This window comes from Plectropomus leopardus, chromosome 18 (assembly GCF_026936395.1).
Source record: "Plectropomus leopardus strain MGB_pleo_1.0 chromosome 18, ASM2693639v1, whole genome shotgun sequence".
Lineage (NCBI taxonomy): Eukaryota > Metazoa > Chordata > Actinopteri > Perciformes > Serranidae > Plectropomus > Plectropomus leopardus.
This window is the reverse complement of record NC_142193.1, coordinates 818829-840028: the sequence shown is the minus strand read 5'-3', so window position 1 is coordinate 840028 and position 21200 is coordinate 818829. Positions and strand designations below refer to the sequence as shown.

The window sequence follows — 21200 nt, the reverse complement described above, 5'->3', positions numbered from 1 at the left end:
AATATAAAATATAAAAATATATACCAGAGAGGGTAAATATGTTGGTATTCCTGTCAAAGAACATGCAGACAGTACCTTCCGATTGACAATTTACTGTTCAATTCTTACTTTCTCTTTATTTAAAAAGCCCGTAAAGAAACACTTTTTACCGTATATGCCATTAAGGAATGGCTTTGTTTTGTTTTATTCATTATTTTTTTTAAAGTAATTTCATATTTTGCATTACGGTCATGCAGCCCACAGCACAAGACGAGTTTGTCACACTGTTGTTGTTTTATTTATTCCTTATCAAAGCTCTGATTGTCATTTCACTGTTTTATCATTACTGTGTTTTTCAATAAAAAAAAATAATATATCAACTAGGGATGAGAAGATTATCCGATACATATCGACACGATCACGCACGTGCACAATGCTAGTGCACCCGTAGAGCAGCTGAGAGTGAATTCAATTTTGGAAAGTTATTGAGATGCATTGGTTATTAAATGTTTGTATTGATATTGTCCGATCCATTTAATACATTATTGTTTTACATTTGTCTGTACTATTTTTTACACAGTCTGCGCAAAAAACAGAGGCTCAGGCTTTAAGAGAAAAGCCTGTTTGTGAAAAGTCTTGGTTTTATTTGGTAAATAAATAATTAAGCTCATTGAATTGCACAGCATCATCTCTTACATCACCACATGAACTGTGTTGAACCAGATCGTGCTGAATCGCTCTGTATCGTGATTTGGGTGTGAATTGTATCGTATAGCATCGCAAAAAGCCACACATGCATCTTTTATATATCCAATTGGAGACACTGTATCGAGATGCATATCGTATTGGCCTTACACCTAAGATGCCCAACCCTAACATCAACCTTCTAAGCATTCACTTTGTTTAAAAGGTAACGGGAGTATTGTTATAGATCAAAGTCAGTACTCTACAGAGCTGACTGCTAAACCTTTTTATTAATCTTTTAATTTAATAATACGTCTACTCGGTATTACCGGTGTTGTCAGGAGTCGGTGTGTGGCATCCTTAGCTACACTGTTTGTGTATATCAAGAGGTAGTGAAGAGTATAAATACCCATCTCAATAACGTTACCTATCACCTTTCTCATTTTCAGTTTTCTAGATTGTACTGATCTATCCTTGTTTTTCCAGGCTACCGGTACTATGTTTTGTCCCTACTGTGGACAAGATCTGGGAACCATTATAGTGTTCTGTGGCTCATGTGGCTCTAATGTGCAATTTTTGGCAGAAGATGAAGACAACAGTAAGTGGAGTTTTAATTATTTGTTTATACAGAATAGAGATTTAAATAAAATTCTCATATCCAGCTTTGTAGTAACATTGATACAGTTCACACCACATCTTTATGTAAAATGCATTAATGTAAATGTGACTTTTAACAGCTTGTGCTGTGTAATAAATTTACAGTGCATGGTGATATAGTTAACCAAATCTTATTCAGCCGTGTGTCATTGAGGTGGAGATACTGAGTTTCACTGCCATAGGGTAGAAAATTTGTGTTTATGCAGATTCTGATGTTAAATGACCTCAATCATCCATGAGAGGCAAAGTGTTCTAATTCTAATAAAAATCCACCTCTTTATTCTATTTAATGTTTGGCAGGGTCAGCATCAGATATCCCCACAGAAGAGGATCTAATTCGAAAATACTTTAATCACAGCTACAGCAATCCTGAAATCTTGGATTTTTTGGCTTCAAAACATGACATTCATATGAGCCTTCGCTCCCTGAAGAGGAAGCTGAAAAGTTTGTCTTTGTCCAGGCAAAAAGACTACTCTCCTCTTGCCACCGTTTGTGCTGCCATACGTTAAGAGTTAAAGGGTCCAGGACAAGGAGTTCAACTTTGTGCAAGTAGAAAATTTGTAAAAAGAGTTTACAGTTCTAATGGACCAAACCATGTCTGGCATGTGGATGGTTATGACATATTAAAGCCCTGTGGTTTTGGATTAAGTGCTGTGGTTGAGATGTGGAGCAAGAAACAATGACCCAGGGGTCATTGCTCAGAATTATCTCAACTGTCTGTCAGCATGTGGAGTCTTTCCAATGCGACTTCGCACTTACTGTGGTACTAAAAACGGCACAATGGTGGCAGTCAATTGTGCCTTAAGATCATCTCACAACTGTGCTGGAGCTGCCAGTCATTTGTACGGCTCTTCAACAGCAAACCAAAGAATTGAAAGCTGGTGGTCATATTTTCGCAAACAGAGGTGTCATTATTATATGTCATTTTTCTTAGTAGACAATAGACCATACCCTGTCTTTCAACATTCAAACAAGACAGTAGGCAAGGCAAAGATGGATGCATTTTTTCAGAGCATTGAGGTATTTGCATGTTTATTGCTGTTTGATGAACAACAAAGTATATTCATCATTAAATCCAAACATTTTAGAAAGTTAAACCAGAAAACTCTTGAGATATTTTTGAATAAAGATTAATATAATTAATCACTTGAAAAATGTTGTTTAAACTGTTGCTTCAGAATCCAAAAACATTACATGAAATGAATCACCCTAATTCCAGTTTGTGTTTTCAGGTCTCAATTTTGGATGGACCTTCTGAACGATCTGAGAGAGAGAAATCTCTTCAATGGTAGTCATGAGCACACATGCCTGCTGCGATTTGTGTTCATGGATGTGCTACAAAGTGACCCTGATGAATGCAGAGAAAAGTGGAACACTCATACAATCAGACCTGTTAAACCAGCTCATTGTCCATCTGGTAAACCAGAGGTCATATACAACCTACCTCACAGGTTAGTTTTCAGTGTTTAACCTTTCATCTTCCCTGAACTGGCTAACAGTAAAAAATTCAAAAACAGTTAAGTAAATCTTCAAAAGATATGAAAAATCCTTGCACTTTTATAACATTATACAGGATAAAATTCAGCACAACAGATTAACTACAAGTTAAAACAATAGCTTATTTTTTTCAATTGCCATAATTCTTATGGTCATATTTTAAAATTATTATATTATTATCATATTATTATAATTAATTCATAATTATCAGTGCTTGTTTTGAGATCTGGGACCAGAGATGTGAGCCGCTCAGAGAACAGAGTGGAGGTGGATGGTACGAGACCGTTCTTTCTTCAAGACTCATCAAATACATAATTCAACAACTCCAAAATACTCTGGTAGACCAGTTGTGACCTGTACATTTACCATGTATGAAAAAATAATGCAACATTATGTGACAGAGTGGTTTTCAAGGCAAACGCATAGCCGTAACTATATTCCAAATGTACCGGCTGGGCAGAGTGATTTCTAAAGCATCCGAGCAGCTCCCATCTCTGGCCCCAGATCTCAAAACAACAGGCACTGATAATTAGAGGGAATGTATCTACTCATATGACCATAGGGACTGCCAAAATGTTAAACTATCGCTTTGAGATCTACTACTTACTTGATAGTTCAACAAATAACTTCACGTAAAGTCTTAAAAATTTGAATAAATGAATATTTCAAATAAAGCACATTACCTTTGTATTGAGAAACGTTTGCGATAAATGAAGTACCACTGCATGAAGTCCTTTATGATCATCTTCTTGTCCTCTACAACATTTGGGTACTGAAGACAACCAGCAGTCTGCAACAGACTTGAATGTTTGTCGATCACTTCATGCAGTTCATCCAGTGTTGCTGCACTGGATATCTGAGAGACAGATGCCATATATTTAAGTGAAATGCCACCAACCTCCCATACTGAAAGATAAAGATGCAAAGAAATCAAACCATTTTCATATTGTCCATGCCATAAGATATGAAGGAGGGGCTTAATTAAGCTAATGTTCTGAGATGGTGGAAAGTGAATTTTGCTACAAATCGTTCGGTTTTTAGATTACAAGTATTCACTATCCATGTTTAAAAAAGATTGAACAATACCTGAGAACGGAGATTTGGTTTTAAAAAAAAGGAATTCAGAGGCCCAGTGAGTCAACAGTTTGATTCAGGGGTTGAGATAGACTATAGATAGATAGTTGAGAAAGTTGTTGTGTGATAATAACACTTGATTGAGAACATCACAGGTTGATTTTCCCGTGAGGTGGTTGTAGAGCATTTCTGACAAGAATCGAGGGCCTGGACCACCATGGACCATTGATGTAGTGATCATCCTCTCAACATGAAAATATTCATCATCTTTGGCAGCTGTTGATGTGTCACTATCCATTAGTGCCACTATTAAAATCAGTTGCCAAGTACACATGAAAATGCATACCAGGGTTAATTTCACTGAATCCAGGTGCAGAGCTAAAACCAGATGTTGAATAACCAGGATGAATTCCAAAATTACTTTCATAAATGTAATGTGCTTAATTTCAATCTGAAACAATAAAACGTTTACCTGCACAGTCAAATGTGAGAAATTTCCTATCTTCTGGACCATCAAAGATTCTTCTTGATCTAAAGCAGTCCATCAGCAGGGTAAGGAACTCCCGTTTGGGACCACCAGTGTCCACTGCATCCTCAGCTTGCCCCTCATCATCTGTGAATTTAACCAAAATTTCATTGGATGGGTCATAAGATTGACACTTGAGTGCTCCATCCCATATATTTGCCCTGTTGATGTTGAACCTGCTGTATAATGTATTGATGATCTTGGAGGCCAGTTCTGAAACAATGAAACTCAGCACTCAAGCTCAAAACCTGTGGACTGTAAGAAGTGTGAATGATTTCCAATATCGGAGCCAAAAATAAGAATGAGGTACTGACTAGTAATAAATGATACCTTTCCTCTGCAGGGTAGTCTATGTGCTCATCTGGCTCAGACTCACTGTCAACAACTACAGGTGCATACACCTGGGTGTAGTTGCTGCAGGAAAAGAGTTCATAGATTCAGCTGTAAAATGCACAGTTAACATTTTTTGTTTGGTTGGTTGTTTTACAAAGGATGACAAGCCAACAATACCTGAATATATAGTACATTCTTACAATACCCAGAAATTTTAAAAATGTGTTTGTTGGAGTTCTAATGTTATTTTGACTTTGGGTGTGAGTTTGGGTAGCTGTCGAAAATGTAGAAAGACTGGTCTTTAGTAAGCATTTTGTAATGTTGCAATCTAGCAATAAAAATGAATGTCGATAAACAGCTGGACATTCCAAGACAAGAAGTATCAAAAATATGAAATGGTTGAAGGAAATAGGCTAAATGTTAGCATAATGCCTTCCATTTTTAGTTATTTATTATTTTCTTCATTCAACACATATTTACACACACTAACCAAACATGTTAAGGTTGCAACTGTCCACCAGCTTACCTATAACAGGTTTTCAGATTCTGTGAAGATTTTAACTGATCTTGGGCAGTTGGTTTGCTGTCCACCCTAGTCAAAAATAATACATTTTTAATTTAATCAGTTAATCACATGGCATTGTTACCTGCTTAGAATTAATGCACATCATAAAGAATGGATACAAAGGAGTCTGGGAATAACAAATAACACATGGATTTCACTGCTGATTACATGTTTTGTTTTTAAAACAAAAAAAAATCACTTGACAAAGGCAAATTTTACCCCTGCAAAATGTTCTCCATTCTTGGGTGCTCACGTTATCTGAAATGTCCCAGACCTGCATATAACATAGAATATAAACACATATATAACAAATTAGATTAAATGTATTTTTTTTACTTAAAGGGATAGTTCAACATTTTGGCAAATTGGCTTATTGCCATACTCTCTGTAGTCATGAGTAGGTACATTGCCTTTAATTATCAGTGCCTGTTGTATTGAGACCAGGGGGCAGAGGCACTAGCTGCTAGCAAACAGAATGGAGGTGGATGGTATGAGTCTGTCTGTCCTTCAACTCATCAAATACACAATCCAACAACTCCAAAACACTCTTGTGGACAAGTTGTGACCTGTACATTCACCTAAAAAGCATATAGTGCAATTTATTTGCTTTATGTGTAGTAATTTTACATAATTCTACATTATTATTTCATAGCGTGGTGAATGTGCAGGTCACTACTTGTCCACAAGAGCATTTTGGAGTTGTAGGATCGCTTTATAATAAAACACAACTTGTTAAGTTTGTCAGCTAATTTCCCTGAATTCAGAGGGCTTTTTTCAGCCCACAGTCTGTTTAATGTCAATATGATAAATCTGAATACCCCATTTGTTTTTATTGGCCCTCTGGTATACAGCTGTTACAATCTGGGGGCTTTTTTATTTTCAAAAGCTTTTATTTTGAAAATCCATCCAACACTAGGGTCCCCACTATTGAGCTCTTGTTACGCCGTGGTTGGTGCATAAAGTGGTGGAGGATTAAGCCCTTAAACATGAAGTCAGCAGGTCTTTTGAAGGGGTTTTTGGTTCGATGCCTGAAAGGGTCGATGTGGTTAATTCAGCTGTTAAGAAATTATTGTGATTTGACTATGAGTTAACTACTGTATCATTAAAATGCAATTTAAACCAATTAATAGATTTTTTTTCTAATCGTTTATTAATTCATTAGATTTAGAGACTAGAAAATAAAATGACAGGGAACTCCAGGCACCAGAAAATAGAACACTTTGTGATCAAATGCAAATGTCATACACAAGTTGTTATCCATTCTCTGTCAAACAAATATCACAGGTTCATATTTGTCATTGAAGACATTTCCATCAAACTGATGGAACTGATGATGAAACGCATCTCATTTTTACATTCAGACTTTCTTGGAACACAGTTTCTGCACCTTTACAGAGGTTCACAGTCTCATCAGGTGCTTTCATTTCCTCCAGAAAGATCAACATAAACTTACTTTTTACATGAAAAAATTATAGAAATAATAATAGAAAATATCTCACTTCATACCTTATACCAGGGATATTCAACTTACTTTGCTTTGGAGCAGCTCTTGCAAAATGATAGGGGGCCAGAGGCCAGCTGCAGCAGCCCCATACATGTTTGATTTTAACATTTCCAGAATTTTAGGACATTTCCAGGATTGTAGGATTTTTCTTAAATTTTACCACCTGTCTAGAATTTTTGAATATAAGGACATTTCTACAACGTCTTCGTGGGACTGTAGAACATTTCTAGGATTATGGGACATTTCTAGGATGTTAGAACATTTCTAAGAATTTAGGATGATTCTATAACTTTAGGGTGTTTGTAGGATTTTAGAATGTTTTGAGGATTTAAGGACATTTCTCAGATTTTAGGACATTTCCAGGATGTTAGGACATTCCTAGGAAGTTAGGACATTTCTAGGATTTTAGGTCATAAGGAGCTTAGCTAGGACCTCTGCCACCTTTTTGGACAAAAAACAAGCTCTAGTTTAATGCTGTTTTATGCACTCTGGCACCTTATGTCTACTAAATGTACAAAAACAATTCCCAGTGTGTATCACTTTATTTTTACTGTGAATTACAAAATGGTTAGGGGGCCACCCAGCACTCTACTGGGAGCAAGAGTTAGCCCACGGGCCATAAGTTGAGTATCACTGCCTTATTATACTCTTTTAAGCAACAACAAATTAACTTAATTACCTCACATTCATCTCGATGAAGGGACTTACAAAAGCATTCCAGCTCCAACTAAGAACAGGAGTCTAAATAAACTGTGAAACTTGGAAAAATAAATTGCATTAAAACACCATAGGTTCTATACAGAAAACTAGATGGGAAACAAATACAATGTAGAAAAAAGTTCTAGCAGCACGCACATCCAAAAGTAGTAAAGACTAAGTGCTGGACCATGCCAAAACAGATTCCAAAAAATAAATAAAGTCTGCACACTAGAGAATGCTCCCATGAACGTTTATTAAATTACCTCCACACGTGTGATGTTTCAGTTTTCAGTGTGCGGACTCTTTTTATTTTTGGAAACAAAGACAAGGTGGGTTTGGGAGAAAAGTAAAAAAAAAAGAGCACAAACACAAACATCAACACTAGCAGTTTCTTCTCAAGAAGTATTGTAGGTATGGATGAAAAATAAAATGTCACAAAGTATGTAATTACAGACCCACATCATGCAGTGCAATGCAGTCAGTTGGTGAAGCAGCTCTCCTCCTACTCCTCTTCTTTTCTGTCCTTGTGGAAGATCTTTCTGTCAGGCAGCTTCATGCATGCGTCTCAGCTTGACAAAGGCTGTGCTCCCTCAGTCTCTAATTATACTAAGAAGCAATATGAATTGCCTTGATGTACGAAATTAAGTTTTTCTCTGAAAAACATCACACAGTTACATGTAAAGTAAAATGTGTACTCCATCAAACGTTTCCCTCACAAGGAAACTGGTTTTGATCCTGTGTTAAAGGAGAGTAAAAGTGGTTTTGAAATGGTATTTTTCACTATAAAATCACTTTTAATTGGCCTTAATATATTTACATATGAGTCTTGGGTCTGAACCTACACATTAGTCATCACTGTTTTTGAGGCTATTACTGCTGTAGTCGAATGTGTGTTTATGCAGCTGTTGTTTGTTTAGGTATGAACTCATTGCACACATGCATGTGCTCTTGCTTCAGGCCAGGTCATGGTTCTGTCCTGTCATAGAAAAGAGCCAAGGGAAGGTATCAAAAAATAAGCCTTCAAAGAACACATGACTGTAGGTATAAAGAATCCTATAAAAAGTTTCAACCAATATCAGGAAAACTTATCTCTGATGCAATGTTTACAAGAAATAATTTGCTCTAACTTCATCATCATTGCTAATCTAACACAAACTTCCAGCAGGCATTTGGGTTAACTGAACAGTTTATCACCGGTTCTCTATTGTTATTGTAATATAATATAAAATATCCCCAAAATATGATCATCAGTTTACTCAATGAAAGAAGTCCCTGAAGAAAAAGGGTTGGGAACCACTGGGTTTAACCTAGTCTTGTTTTTTCTCCCTCTCACTGCCCTGAGGATGCAGTGTGTTACTCCATCTGCCCACCAGATGGCCTCATCTCATCTCCCTTTGTCCTTTTCTGGGTTTTGAGTCTCTTGACATAGTTTGTGTTACTGTCAGAGGTGAATTTGATTTAAGTAAATGTGCAGAGGTTTTATCTGCAAATAAGTGTGAAACGTAAAAGCAGTCATAATTCAGGAAAAGCCTCTCAGAGTGTTTTATTATGAGATATATTAGGCCTATATATTTGTAGAATTAGTGTAAGGAGTAAGCAGCATCTTTTTTTTTGCATGTGGAGCTTACTGTAACTATACACTATTACTAGTATAATCAAGTGGATTTTGTCCATTTGAAGGTGCATTATGTGTATTCTATTCTGATTTATTTTATTTTTACATGCACGTTTTATTATGTCTTTTTGTCTTTGATGTGTTTTGATGTGAAGCACTGTGCATCTAATTTCTTTCTTGTAAAGCCTATTCAGCTGCATTTCTTGAATGGAAGGTGCTATACAAAGTTTATTATTATAATTATTATTACTATAATCTATGGCAGTGTATTCAACTAATATTATATGTGTACTGGTAACTACAGCTGTCAAACTGATAACATTAAGAAGATAGAAATATAAGGAACACAAAAAACTGAAATATATAAAGATATACTTTATATACATACATATATACACTTTATATACATACAGCAGGCTTATCAAAAGAAAAAAAAATGTATACATTCATTCTCCTCAATCATCACTGTTGAACCTCTCTCACTGTGTGGTTGTGTATTTATCTGCAGAGGCTCTGACCTCTGACTGGATTTCGTTATTATGCCCCAGTGCTGGTGATAGCTGAGGATGGCATTATGTTTTCAGGTGGATGTCTGTCCCATTGTTGTGAATGTGATATCTCAAAAATGCCTTGGGGGAATTTCTTGGAGGAAGATGTGTGTACATGATGCTGGATGTAAACTGTAAGTGTAACTTAGTGCAGAGGCATACAACTGTAGGACAAATATTCTAGTTTTCTGCTTATTTTGCTGTGTTCAGGACATTTGTGGGTGTGTCACACAAAGGTCAGGGTGGATCGGGGCTTTTAAAAAGGATACAAACAGATGCCAGATTGTAAGCAGCAGACATCCAAGAGACACAATGCCAAAAAAATGCAAATATAGCAAAACACAAAACAAGAGTGAATTTGGGGCTGGCTGCTACTTTGACTGACGAACACGTTTTGAGATACTAATCGTCAATTCTGCAGACTATACCTCTGAGTAAAGTAACTTAATTTTGCTAAAGTTTGCATCTTTTTCCTCTCTGTTTGTTTTATTACTCTCCTATGTTTTTTACTTTTTTATCCTCTATTACAGATACACAACACAGTCCGTAGATCAAATGTCCTTGCTCCATTCACAAGAAAGACCGTGTATCCCTCTGTCTTGCTCTCATGTTTGTACTAGCCACATATGTTTCATCATGCTATGGCTCTAAGGATCATAAGCTTGGTCTGCCTGTTATTCCACTGCATGTGGCTCTGTGTGCAGTCTGCATCGTCAGGAAACAGAATAGTAAATTTACATTAGGTTTCCATATGAATTTAGTTGAAGGCACAAAAAAGAGAAGAAGGTGAATGCAACAAGTGCTCTTAATGCTCCTCCATACCTCTTTGATGTCAAGTTTGCCACAATATCTGTAAAAGGTGATAATCTGTTGTGTTTACAGCTTGTTTCTGCTGCCCCCAACTGGCAAAGACATTATGGCTGCTTTAATGATGCTTTTCTGCTTGGAAACTTTTAGCTGTACAAAATAAAACTGATAAAAAATAAAAAGCTTCTCTTCTCAGGTTTGTGTCTGATCAATAGGAAAATGGCTTTAAATGGTCCACAGTCACAATCATGGAGCCCCTTGGCTATCAGACTGACAACGATAAGCTTCTGGGGGCAACTGACAATATTTCAGGGAATCCAGTGTCACCAGCAGATATCGGGGCCAAGGGACGGCTGTGGCTCAGAGGTAGAGAGGGTCCTGTGCAAATCGGAATATCAACACTTTGATCCCCCGATCCTAGTCCAAATATCAAAGTATCCTTAGACAGGATACTGAACAAAATTGCTCCTAGTAGCTGTTCCACTGGTGTGTGAGTGCATTTCATCTAAGTAGCTGCTGGCACCTTTGTAGCCTCAGCCACCTGTGTGTAAATGTCTGAATGTGACAGTGTAGGGACCCACCGTGAGGGTGCGCGGACCATCCACTGCACTCAATAACAAAAATCCAAACCATGTCTCATCCCAGGCACGCAGTAGCCCTTGATTTATGGACCCCAATATGCAGAAATGTTCTATTAAAATACATAAAAATAACATATTTTTACTGCATGCAAAATGTCAAAATGCCAAAATGTATCTCATCCTTCTACTCTGAAGTGTTATTTATCCCCCTTCCTGAGAAGCTAGCATGACAGTTGGTACAGGTGGATTCCTTCATTCTTCTAGTTTCATATAATACCAGTATCATCGCTCTAGCTTTAAAACTCAGCCTGCTACAGCCTCTTAAAGACAGGAATATTGGCAGTAATTGCCAGGGATTAATGCGATTTTAAAAAAAATTTACCTACAGTTACATTAATTGCATCACGATTAACACGTTAACACTGACAGCCCTAGTTATAACATGAAATGTTTTGTGTCATAACAATAAATTATCACCTTTTAACATTAAATGTTTTATTTTACAGCAAAATAAATAGTAATATATTGTCTTAACAAGAAACATTTCTTGTTAAGAGGCAAGTAAAACCAAACTGGACTATCTCCATTTCCTCCACGGTTAGATACAGTGAGTTGTGTTGCTTATCTATATATACAACGTCGACGCATGCAGATGCAGCAGCCAGTGGCTCCTCAAATTCTTGCTACTTTTGCTGTATTTTGCTATATTTTTTCAACTCCATGGCCCTTTCTGCTGAAGCACGACTTTTCTAGAGAGGCACTCATCAACATCAGGAAAAGTTGTGTGGGGTTTGGACTGAATGCAGCGGACCATGACAGGATCTGCACAAATGGCATACTGAGCTGCCAGTCAAAGCAGAGGGGAGAAACGAAATCGAAATTGCCAGGCAAAGAGAGGGAGGAGAGCTGGCCCGCCTTGGACTGAGAGCTGTTCCTCTACCAAGCCTAAAGACTAAAGACACAGAAGTATCCACTGTAGAAACACCAGACTACAGAGCAGCTTCTTTCCCCAGGCTGTGAGACTCTTCAACTCCTCCTCTGACGCCAAAACATGTAGCAGGATTTAGGAATTACTCTAAAATGTCATTTCTTCTTAAACTACATTTAGGAAAAAATGACAATTAAGTTACCTTGTGCCTTGTACCTTATTGAATTACCTAATGAGTGGTGATTGTAATATGGGGGAAGTTACCAGTGTAATGGGTTAAACCTTTTTGTGAGCATTGTTTCTCTTGTCCTGCTTTTCCAATGTTTCACGGCTTTTCTCTTTGCTGTACAACAGTTGCCAGCTGGGTCATGACTTCACATGAGAACATTAACAAGTACACTGTGACCATTTCATTGCAACAGTTTGCTCATTGTTTGAACAAGACATTGTGACTATGTACTGTTTGTGTTCATGAATGAGTAATGGAAATATGACTTCTCAATAAAAATAAAGTAAAATAAGACTGAACGCAATGAAAACTGTAATATCTTTCCATGAAATAAAACTTTTGCCTGAAAGACTATACAAAAATATAGTTGCTTAAACTGTGTGTTGTGTCCGGCAGTCCCTGAATGGAGCTGGGGTTTTTTTTTGTTTGTTTGTTTTTTTTCCAAATTCTTCAAACTATATTGACACATTCAAATACATCCAATGTTTTCAAAAGGGGTTGCATAACAACATTTCATTATAAAAAAAAATAAATTCAACTGCATAATAAATAAAATGTAGAGGAAATTTAAAAAGTAAAAGAATAAAAAAAAGCTTCAGGGTCTGCCATAAAGATGGAATAAAAGGTCAGGGTATGGGTCAGGGTATGAAAGTAGAATTAGTTTTCAGACGGAATTGAACTCCATGAAAAACGAGAAAACGGCTTATTTACTCGTTTTAAGGCAAACGGAGATGACGCGACTCTCTCAGAGTCGCGTCATCTCCGTTCGCTCCAATGGACCATTACACACACATATATATATACTGTGTATGTATAGTACTTATATATATAAAATGTATAATTACATAGTATAGATATGAGTGATGTGGATCTGACATATATGGTTATGCTGACATATTTTAGACTTACCATGGTAAAGGAGCAGGTTGCTGTTTATTGCTTATATATATATAAATGTGTATTTCATTTATCTTTGTCTTTCTCCTGACTTACTGCAATTAATTAATTTAATTAATATCTTATAAACTCAGAAACATAACTAGCACTTCAAGCAGTTGGTATATGTCCTTCTTTTGTGGTGTCCTCTCAGATAGTCGCCACCATGCTTTGCTGTGCTTCACGGGAACGATCCAGGCGTGTAGAGAAAGGCACCCTGACACGCAGATGAGGAAAATGTTGTTGAGTAATGGCAGCAGAAGTAGTCTTACACTCACCACAGATTACAACTACAAAAAATATGTGAGGTTAACATTTTAAAAAACTGCATTAGAACATTTTACTCAAACAAAGAGCACACCATTGGGAAGCTTGTACATGGTTTAATAAAAATAAAAAACAGTAAAAGGCTTGCAGAGGACAGGGAGCTGATTTTCAGGATGAGGGTGCTGTCTTAGTGCAGGGAGTCTCCAGGCTTCACTGAATCCTGTGTAGCTCTTTTAATGAAAGAGGGAGGGAGAAAAGGATAGGAGAGAGGGTCTTTTATAGGCCTGGGTGGGAAACTGATTTGGGAGATGAGGCGTGTTTGTTCCCCAACTTCAGTTATGAAACTTTGTTAGTTGTGTTAAGTTTGCACTTCTTATAGTGAATTACTCGCTTGGAAATTAGCTTTTGCTGTACTAACCCCAGCATTTGTCTACAGTGTTTCAGATGAAAGGCCTACAAATATTGATCCTTTTTTAATTATTTATCAGACCTTGATCCTTTGTCAGCCTGCCCGTCCATGTGTCCAAGCTTTTTCCTTTGTTTAAAAAGGTCTAGGCTACTTCATTGTTCTATGTCGTCACATTACTGTTAATATAAGAGAGCGATTTAAACACAAAGTGTAAACCACTGCATGTGAATGCATGAATTAGTCAGATCTGTGCTCCAGAGGAGAGCCTTCATCAGGCTGTGTAATATTGCCCTCTACTGGATTTATACGTTAATGAACTGCATTAAACTTGAGCCTTCTGCGTTTTTAGAACCTGCTTAGGAATAGTTCCTCCAGCACCCAGAGCTCCTATTGTAAGTTACCAATATACAATAACAAGATTACATATATAACACCATAAGAAAAAATAATATAATACAGTAGTGTAACAATTTCAGTATTAAGAATAATTCCCCATTAAGCCTAGTATGTTACATTTTTCTAAATGATTTACCTTGTGATCTCATTCAGGTCTTTCAGCTTCCCTCCCTTTGCCATCAATGGAAAATCAGCTGAGCTGAAACATAATAAAGACAAATGGAGTCAACAGAATCACAAAGCTAAAAACATTCACCTTTATATTATGTTTCTGTTTACAGTAATGTTTTACATTATTTATTAGTCTCAAATATGCACTCTTAATCCATATCAATATTTATATATCACAAAACAGCACTTTGCTATCAAGCACCATGTTATCTTTAACAAAGCTGACATGTAACTCACACTGACCTGTAAAATAAATCACACAAGCCTTTTCTCCCCTTTAACTCCTTAATGTTAGTTGAAATTACTCAAGAGCTGGACATTTTAAATTAACAGGCTGTTAGCTGCTCACGAAATGTGTTCAGTACATACAGTACAGTGTACTAACGTTAGCTTACTCTGTTAGCATGTCTGTTATTGCTTCATAAATCTACTAATTTAGCGGCAGATAATCCAATATCATGCTTTAATGCACATGTTAATTTAGCTAAACTATGCTGATAAAATGAAAAACGATTCTTTGGACGTCTTACCCTGTTAAAGCCCATCACAAATGGTCTTCCTGCTGTAACTCCATAGCGCCGATAGCGATTAATGGTATTTCCGCGAACTATTGAGGCTCTCCATGAGCCGCCATCTTTAGAAAAAAAATAGTACATTACAGCCATGGATGTATTGATTAGAGCGAACGAGAGATGACGCGACTCTCTTTTAAAGGACTCTGGGTAGTACCTGTGGGCGTCTTTAAATAAAAACTCTTTGTTTCTATTAGGAATAATATAATTATCAGTTCACAGAGGGAAAGTGTTCCATTGTTTTCAACTGTAATAAAACTATCTAGGCCTATATTTACATTTGGGAGTAGTAAACTGCTCAAGATTACCTTTACCCTTAGGGACTGTTTGGTACATTGGTGCTTTACATTCTTCATATTTTGATCATTTTGACTGTGTTTTGTGCATATCGTAGATGTATTATAGTCGATGCATGGCATACATGGATGTATTATAAGGAAGTCTGGAAGAATGGCATACATTTTGGCAAAATTGTGTAGTTTTGTTTCCGCGTGCCATGACCCGGATGAACTTCCGCTCAACTTTATATCCCACAATTCCTTTCTGCATCTTCCTCTTTCCCTACAGCAGCCATGTCTAAGAGAGGTATGAAACCCAGCTTGTAAAATCCACATTCATCTGCTACTTTTAACTCCCCGTCATCTCGTATAATGTTGTTTGTGTATGTTAGAGTGCTGGACACAACAAATCTGTAAGATTAGTTTTAAATTTCTGCAAACAGTTACGATTTTATGAACGATAGCTCTTTAGCTGGCTCCTGGGGGAAGACATGTTTCGCTGTCAGCGCCGCTGAGGCTAAATGCAAATAAACTAGAGGCAAAAAATGTCAACTTGAGAAATGTTCATTTATAATAGACTTAATTTTGCAGCATTGAATGAATTCAAACGGGGTCCGACTCGTCTCAGTGAAGTTGTAACAGGTCGGAGCTAACGTTAGCTACGGTTAGCTGAGACGGCTAACGGTAAGCTAGGTTAGCGCCGGTAGACGCACGTTAGTGTGAATCGTGGAGGTGGAGGCCAGAAAAGTAAACCTTCATAGAGACGAATGAATTGGAGAAACCGCAGACTCCGTTTTGTGTAGTTATTGTTCATGTTCACTGAAGTGAAGATGTTTCATCAAATGCTGTTCACATAACTAGCTGTTTTAGTAAATTGTGGCCTTCCGATGTAACTTTAAACGTCTTGTTTGCCTGAGAAATACCGGCATGTCTGTCAAGTTATTACAAATATTGACTTCGGACAGCCTCAATGTTTGCTAAGGCTCTCGGTCCTGTCTATACAGCTCATACACATACAGGCTCTCAGTTTAAGTTTTCATAGATATGTGTATATATATTATACTAACGTGCACTGTTTTTAGTTCCTTTATGAGCTGAGGAAAGCCCAATGTTTTCAGAAAAGTTCAGTAGGGATAAGTCTGATATAAATTGTAAATGTGTTGAACTTGTTCACCCATAGATGGTTTGATCTCTTAACTAAAGTAATATTTATAGTGTCTGTCTTTGGGTAACTTCAATGTTCCTTTAAGAACTACAGAGATGGTACTTAAATGTGTACAGTTTTTGTGGTTTGTCCTTGAAGGTCATCTAAATTTTCACTTAAACTATAAATTTCTGTTCTTTTTTTTTTGGAAGTGGTACAGGGTGATCTTTCTAATTGTGTGCTCTGTCATCTTACAGGACGTGGTGGTTCATCTGGAGCCAAGTTCCGCATCTCACTGGGTCTCCCAGTTGGGGCAGTCATCAACTGCGCTGACAACACAGGTATGTCTCCATTAACCTATTGTCATGGCTCAAAGGTGTCGTTTAGGATATGTGCAGGTGCTGTCAACTTCCAAGTTAAAAGAAATAAACATGGGAGATGTTTCTACCTATGTTAACCTTCATGCACAGATCAGTGACATTGTTTGTCTGTGAGACATTTGTTATGTCCTCCCTTCCAAAAGCACTTGCTTTGTCTGCTCAGTGGCTGGGTGAGTTGTCGTAGAAGGGAATATTAAGCTCATCACTGTGGGTGAGACGGCAGCTTCATTTTGTGGCTGACTGATCTCAATCAGTGATGAGACAAACTAAGTGCAGTACACACAGTGTTGTCTCTAAAAACACATCAGGAAACCCACTATAATGTTCTTAGGAGACTCTGTTCACTGTCCCTTTATCACCCCCTCTCCCACACTGTTTTTTTCATATTGGTTTTTCTTTCCATCTCTCAGGTGCAAAGAACCTGTACATCATCTCTGTGAAGGGCATCAAGGGACGTCTGAACCGTCTGCCCGCTGCAGGAGTGGGTGACATGGTCATGGCCACAGTCAAGAAAGGCAAGCCAGAGCTCAGGAAGAAGGGTGAGTGGAAACACCTGGTATGAGATGTTGTTTTGGTGTGTGTGAAGAACCGTGAACAGCACTGCATTGAAAGTCTGTGTTTTGAATGCACCAAAGGAGCAGAAATTTTCAGTGTGTATGTGGACACTTTTGAAGAGTCTGTTTGACATTAGGTTCAAGTAGACTACACATCCCTCTGCAGTACTGTTGAGGAAATGTTTGCTCTTTTCTCTATTTTTTTAATGACTGGCACTTGGACAGGTTAGAATGTTGAGTAAACTGTTTTACAAAAATTCTAATACATAAAGTCAGTTGTATTTTCCAAGCTTGGTATTTACAACGAGCATCACACAGGTTAGCAGATGAGCTCCACTGTTAGAAACATGCACGCTCTGGCAGTGAAGAGGCAGCTCAAATGAGCATTGACACAATCAGTTGTCACTCTATTGCACAAATACATAGATATTTAGGTGTCATTTGTTTAAAATTCCATATGAGTGGCGTGTGAGGAAGATGAGACACACTGGTGATTTCTGTAGCTATATTGACTGATTATTGATTATTGATTATTGACTTGATTAATAGTCAGAGTAACTTGTGATATACTAAAACATTTCGTTGCCCATGGTAACAATGGTATGATACAGGGATTCTGCATCTCTTGCTACAATGCAAGATGGAATTCGCTACATATATATATATATATATATATATATATATATATATATATATACTTCTTTGTACCTCAAAGTTGCTTTAACATTGTAAAAATAAATATAACAAATGTCAGTAATGTAATTCTCCATCATCAGCGTCTGACCCGTTAATACTTGCTAAACTGCATCTTGTGCTATTGTACAAAACAAGCACAACACACTGACTGAAATGCACATGTGAAGGCATATTGTAGCACTTTGACCAGATGATTTAATGTGATATTCTCTATGAGGTCCTTATGATGTGTGGTTGGATATCCCAGACGAAAAACACTCATAACTTTGACACGGCGTGAATCTGCAGCTGCCTGAACGCTGCAGTGAGAGATTCACTATTTAGTCTTTTCTTTTTCTTGAAAGCTGCCTCTCTGATCTGTTATCAGAGAGGCAGCTGTTTGCCGCAAACACTGTTTGCCGTTTTCCCCAAGTTTCTTCACAAATTAGTTAACTTCAATTCACTTTATCACCATTCATTTGAGAAGTGCCACCGTTAAGACTCATGGAGTAGTGACTCTGCTGGGTTAAATTTGGGAGGTGAATCAATTTAGAGAGCCTGCATGTTTTTTAAAAAAATATATCCGCTTTGGTGTCAGTATATTTGATTATTGCAAGAGGAAATAATACAAAATTTTAGTCCTCCCTTAAGGGCAGAGCAGTTAATAAGTCATACTTCAAGATGGTTCCTAATATCACAGCAATTTGGTTACCACTCTCCTGCTTATGGATGTTACAGCAGTCTGATCTGTGGGTTAAAGTAAACGCATTGTGTTGCTGACACTCTGGTGCATCAACCATTTGTGTTTTCCAGATCAGTCAAATGATGGTGTTGTGATTTTGTTTTAATCCTGTTTTCTCTGTGCACAGTGCATCCTGCAGTGGTGATTCGGCAGCGCAAGTCGTATCGGCGAAAAGATGGTGTGTTTCTCTACTTTGAAGACAATGCAGGTGTCATAGTGAACAACAAAGGAGAAATGAAAGGTGGGTGTGTTTTGGATGTTAACACCAGGCTTATCTGTTGTGTTCTGCCATGCTCAGAGTGCAGCTGTGTCTTAATTGCAGGGTCATGTCTTGATGCATTTTAGATATAAAGATGCTAATAAACAGCTGACAAATTGATTTATTAAGTCGTTAGTACCTGTTACTCAAATATGCATATTTAGGGTTAGAATATAATTCCTAATTGAGTTATTTCCATCTCAGTTGTCTCTGGCATTGTTTCAGTTTAGGAAAAGAAAACAGGCAAAATAAATTTTCCCCAAATATTTTCTGAATTGAATATTCGGTGGGTTGGCTAGAAAGCTTTGATGTGGTCTGCAGGCTGTCTGGTGGTAATCGCTGATGTGAGCAGGGTTGATTCAGTCCCTCCTGTTCTGTCTTGTTTGACAGTGGTGAAGTTTCTTACTGATCACCCCGCAGTAACTCGTGTCCCTGCTGACATGTTTAATCCTTCAGTACACTTTTTATTTTTGTAAATGAGTCCAGTAAGACATTTATTAAAAAAAAAAAAAAAAAAAAAAAAGTTTTTTTTTACCATCAGGAGATTTTCATTTCTGTAGTGTCAAGCCTCAGTTTTCTTACAGAGGTGATACATTCAGGTTGTAGTTTAACTGGATTTCCCTTCCAAAAGCACTTGCTTTGTCTGCTCAGTGGCTGGGTGAGTTGTCGTAGAAGGGAATATTAAGCTCATCACTGTGGGTGAGACAGCAGCTTCACTCTGGCTGACTGATCTCAATCAGTGATGGGACACCTTAAACCTGGTCAGCAGAACCAGCATCTTAAAGTGTGTGTGATACAAGTGTGTCGATCAGATTTTTAAAATATCCGCTGATCCACCAGAGACTACTTTCTATGTAAGAGCTGCTTAAGATCCATAACCTGAAAACCAAATAACAGTTAGCCTCTTGATATTTGAGAGTTGTTTTGCCACATTTTATATTTTTACTCTTTCTTTTAATGTTATGCTTGAACTCCATATCCCACATGTAATGAAATGAAGCTTGTTGTGTTTGAACCAAACAAACTCTGCTTTCCTGCTGTGTGTCTGCAGGTTCAGCCATCACAGGCCCAGTGGCCAAGGAGTGTGCAGACCTTTGGCCCAGGATCGCCTCCAATGCTGGCAGCATAGCCTGATCTGGACCCTGCAACTCTGTTCGTTTTCAATAAAAACTTGGTAATTCAGCCTCATGTCTGTGTGTTTTTATTCATACCTCTTAATGTGCAGGTAACAATATTGTGATGAAAGGAATGTAGTTAAAATGTCAAAATATGAGCTAATGTTCTAAATGGATGCTGACATTCTTGAAGGTTGATTTACATGTGCCTCAGTTTCACAGTTATGGAGATGTGTTTTGAGATTATGGTGAAAATTTTGCAATCAGGTTCCTCGACCTGATGTAATATTTGGCATACGGAGAAAATACATGCTATTTCCACTAGGTGCACTGTCACAGTCAATGTTCCAGCTAATCACTGAAATAACAGGCTGTGATCATTAAAAAAATCTACTTGCATGTAGTATATTGAAAATAATTTTTATTTGGTTTCATATTAAATAGTGGCATAATGTAAAAAAAAAAACCGGACATTTAAAGGATATAGAATATTTAAATGATAGAAAATGTGAATGTTACTTTTTAAAGCTTGATTCTGAAAAGCACATTTTGTGCACAGATCAACATGGTGTGTGTAATATTAAAAGGGACAGTAACGGTTAAACAACTTGTATTCCTGTTACTAGACTACTATTCAACTGGCCATCAGTCCTATAATGTGCTGTTGCTTGTCACTGCAGCAACGAGCTGTCAGAGCGGTCATCTGTCTGCAGCTCAGTCAATGTGACACATCTGTGCAGAGTATTGTGGGTCTGAAAAGCCAGAAAAGCATGCTGGCTTTCATCCTGCAAAATCTGACCGGATGTAGTGAGACATCCTGGTATTTTTGGCATATTGCATTTAACAGAGTATGTATTGGAACATCGTTAATCTCTGTTTGCCAAACGTTGTAGTATGGCTGATCTGGCAGGGAGGAAAGTAAAAACAGAAACATCTACGGTGAGATGTTAGACGAAGAGCTGCAGACAGCAGGCTCTTATTGTACTGCAAACAAAGTACGGCTTCTGGCATGTTCATTACCTGTACTTTTAAGAAAGTAAAAGGAGGACATTTAACAAAATGTCAAGAACAGAGAA

At 37.5% G+C, this 21200-nt stretch overlaps 1 protein-coding gene, 1 long non-coding RNA gene and 1 pseudogene across 2 annotated transcripts; 1 reads left to right on the top strand and 2 right to left on the bottom strand.

The window, feature by feature from the left end:
- Positions 1 to 2558: 2558 nt before the first annotated feature.
- LOC148186406 (G2/M phase-specific E3 ubiquitin-protein ligase-like) lies at positions 2559 to 4944 on the bottom strand (annotated as a pseudogene).
- An 8272-nt stretch (positions 4945 to 13216) lies between these two features.
- On the bottom strand, positions 13217 to 15291 carry LOC148186405 (uncharacterized). Its single transcript, XR_015779671.1, has 3 exons — positions 14936 to 15291; positions 14371 to 14433; positions 13217 to 13379 (listed from the first exon to the last, which is right to left on the bottom strand). It is a non-coding gene; the product is annotated as an uncharacterized LOC148186405 (long non-coding RNA).
- A 133-nt stretch (positions 15292 to 15424) lies between these two features.
- rpl23 (ribosomal protein L23) lies at positions 15425 to 20191 on the top strand. The gene is made up of 5 exons (XM_042504969.2): positions 15425 to 15562; positions 16657 to 16740; positions 17190 to 17318; positions 18878 to 18991; positions 20061 to 20191. The coding sequence occupies exons 1-5, from the start codon at positions 15550 to 15552 to the stop codon at positions 20141 to 20143; spliced, it is 423 nt and encodes a 140-aa protein (XP_042360903.1). The 5' UTR covers positions 15425 to 15549; the 3' UTR covers positions 20144 to 20191.
- The last annotated feature ends 1009 nt before the right edge of the window (positions 20192 to 21200 follow it).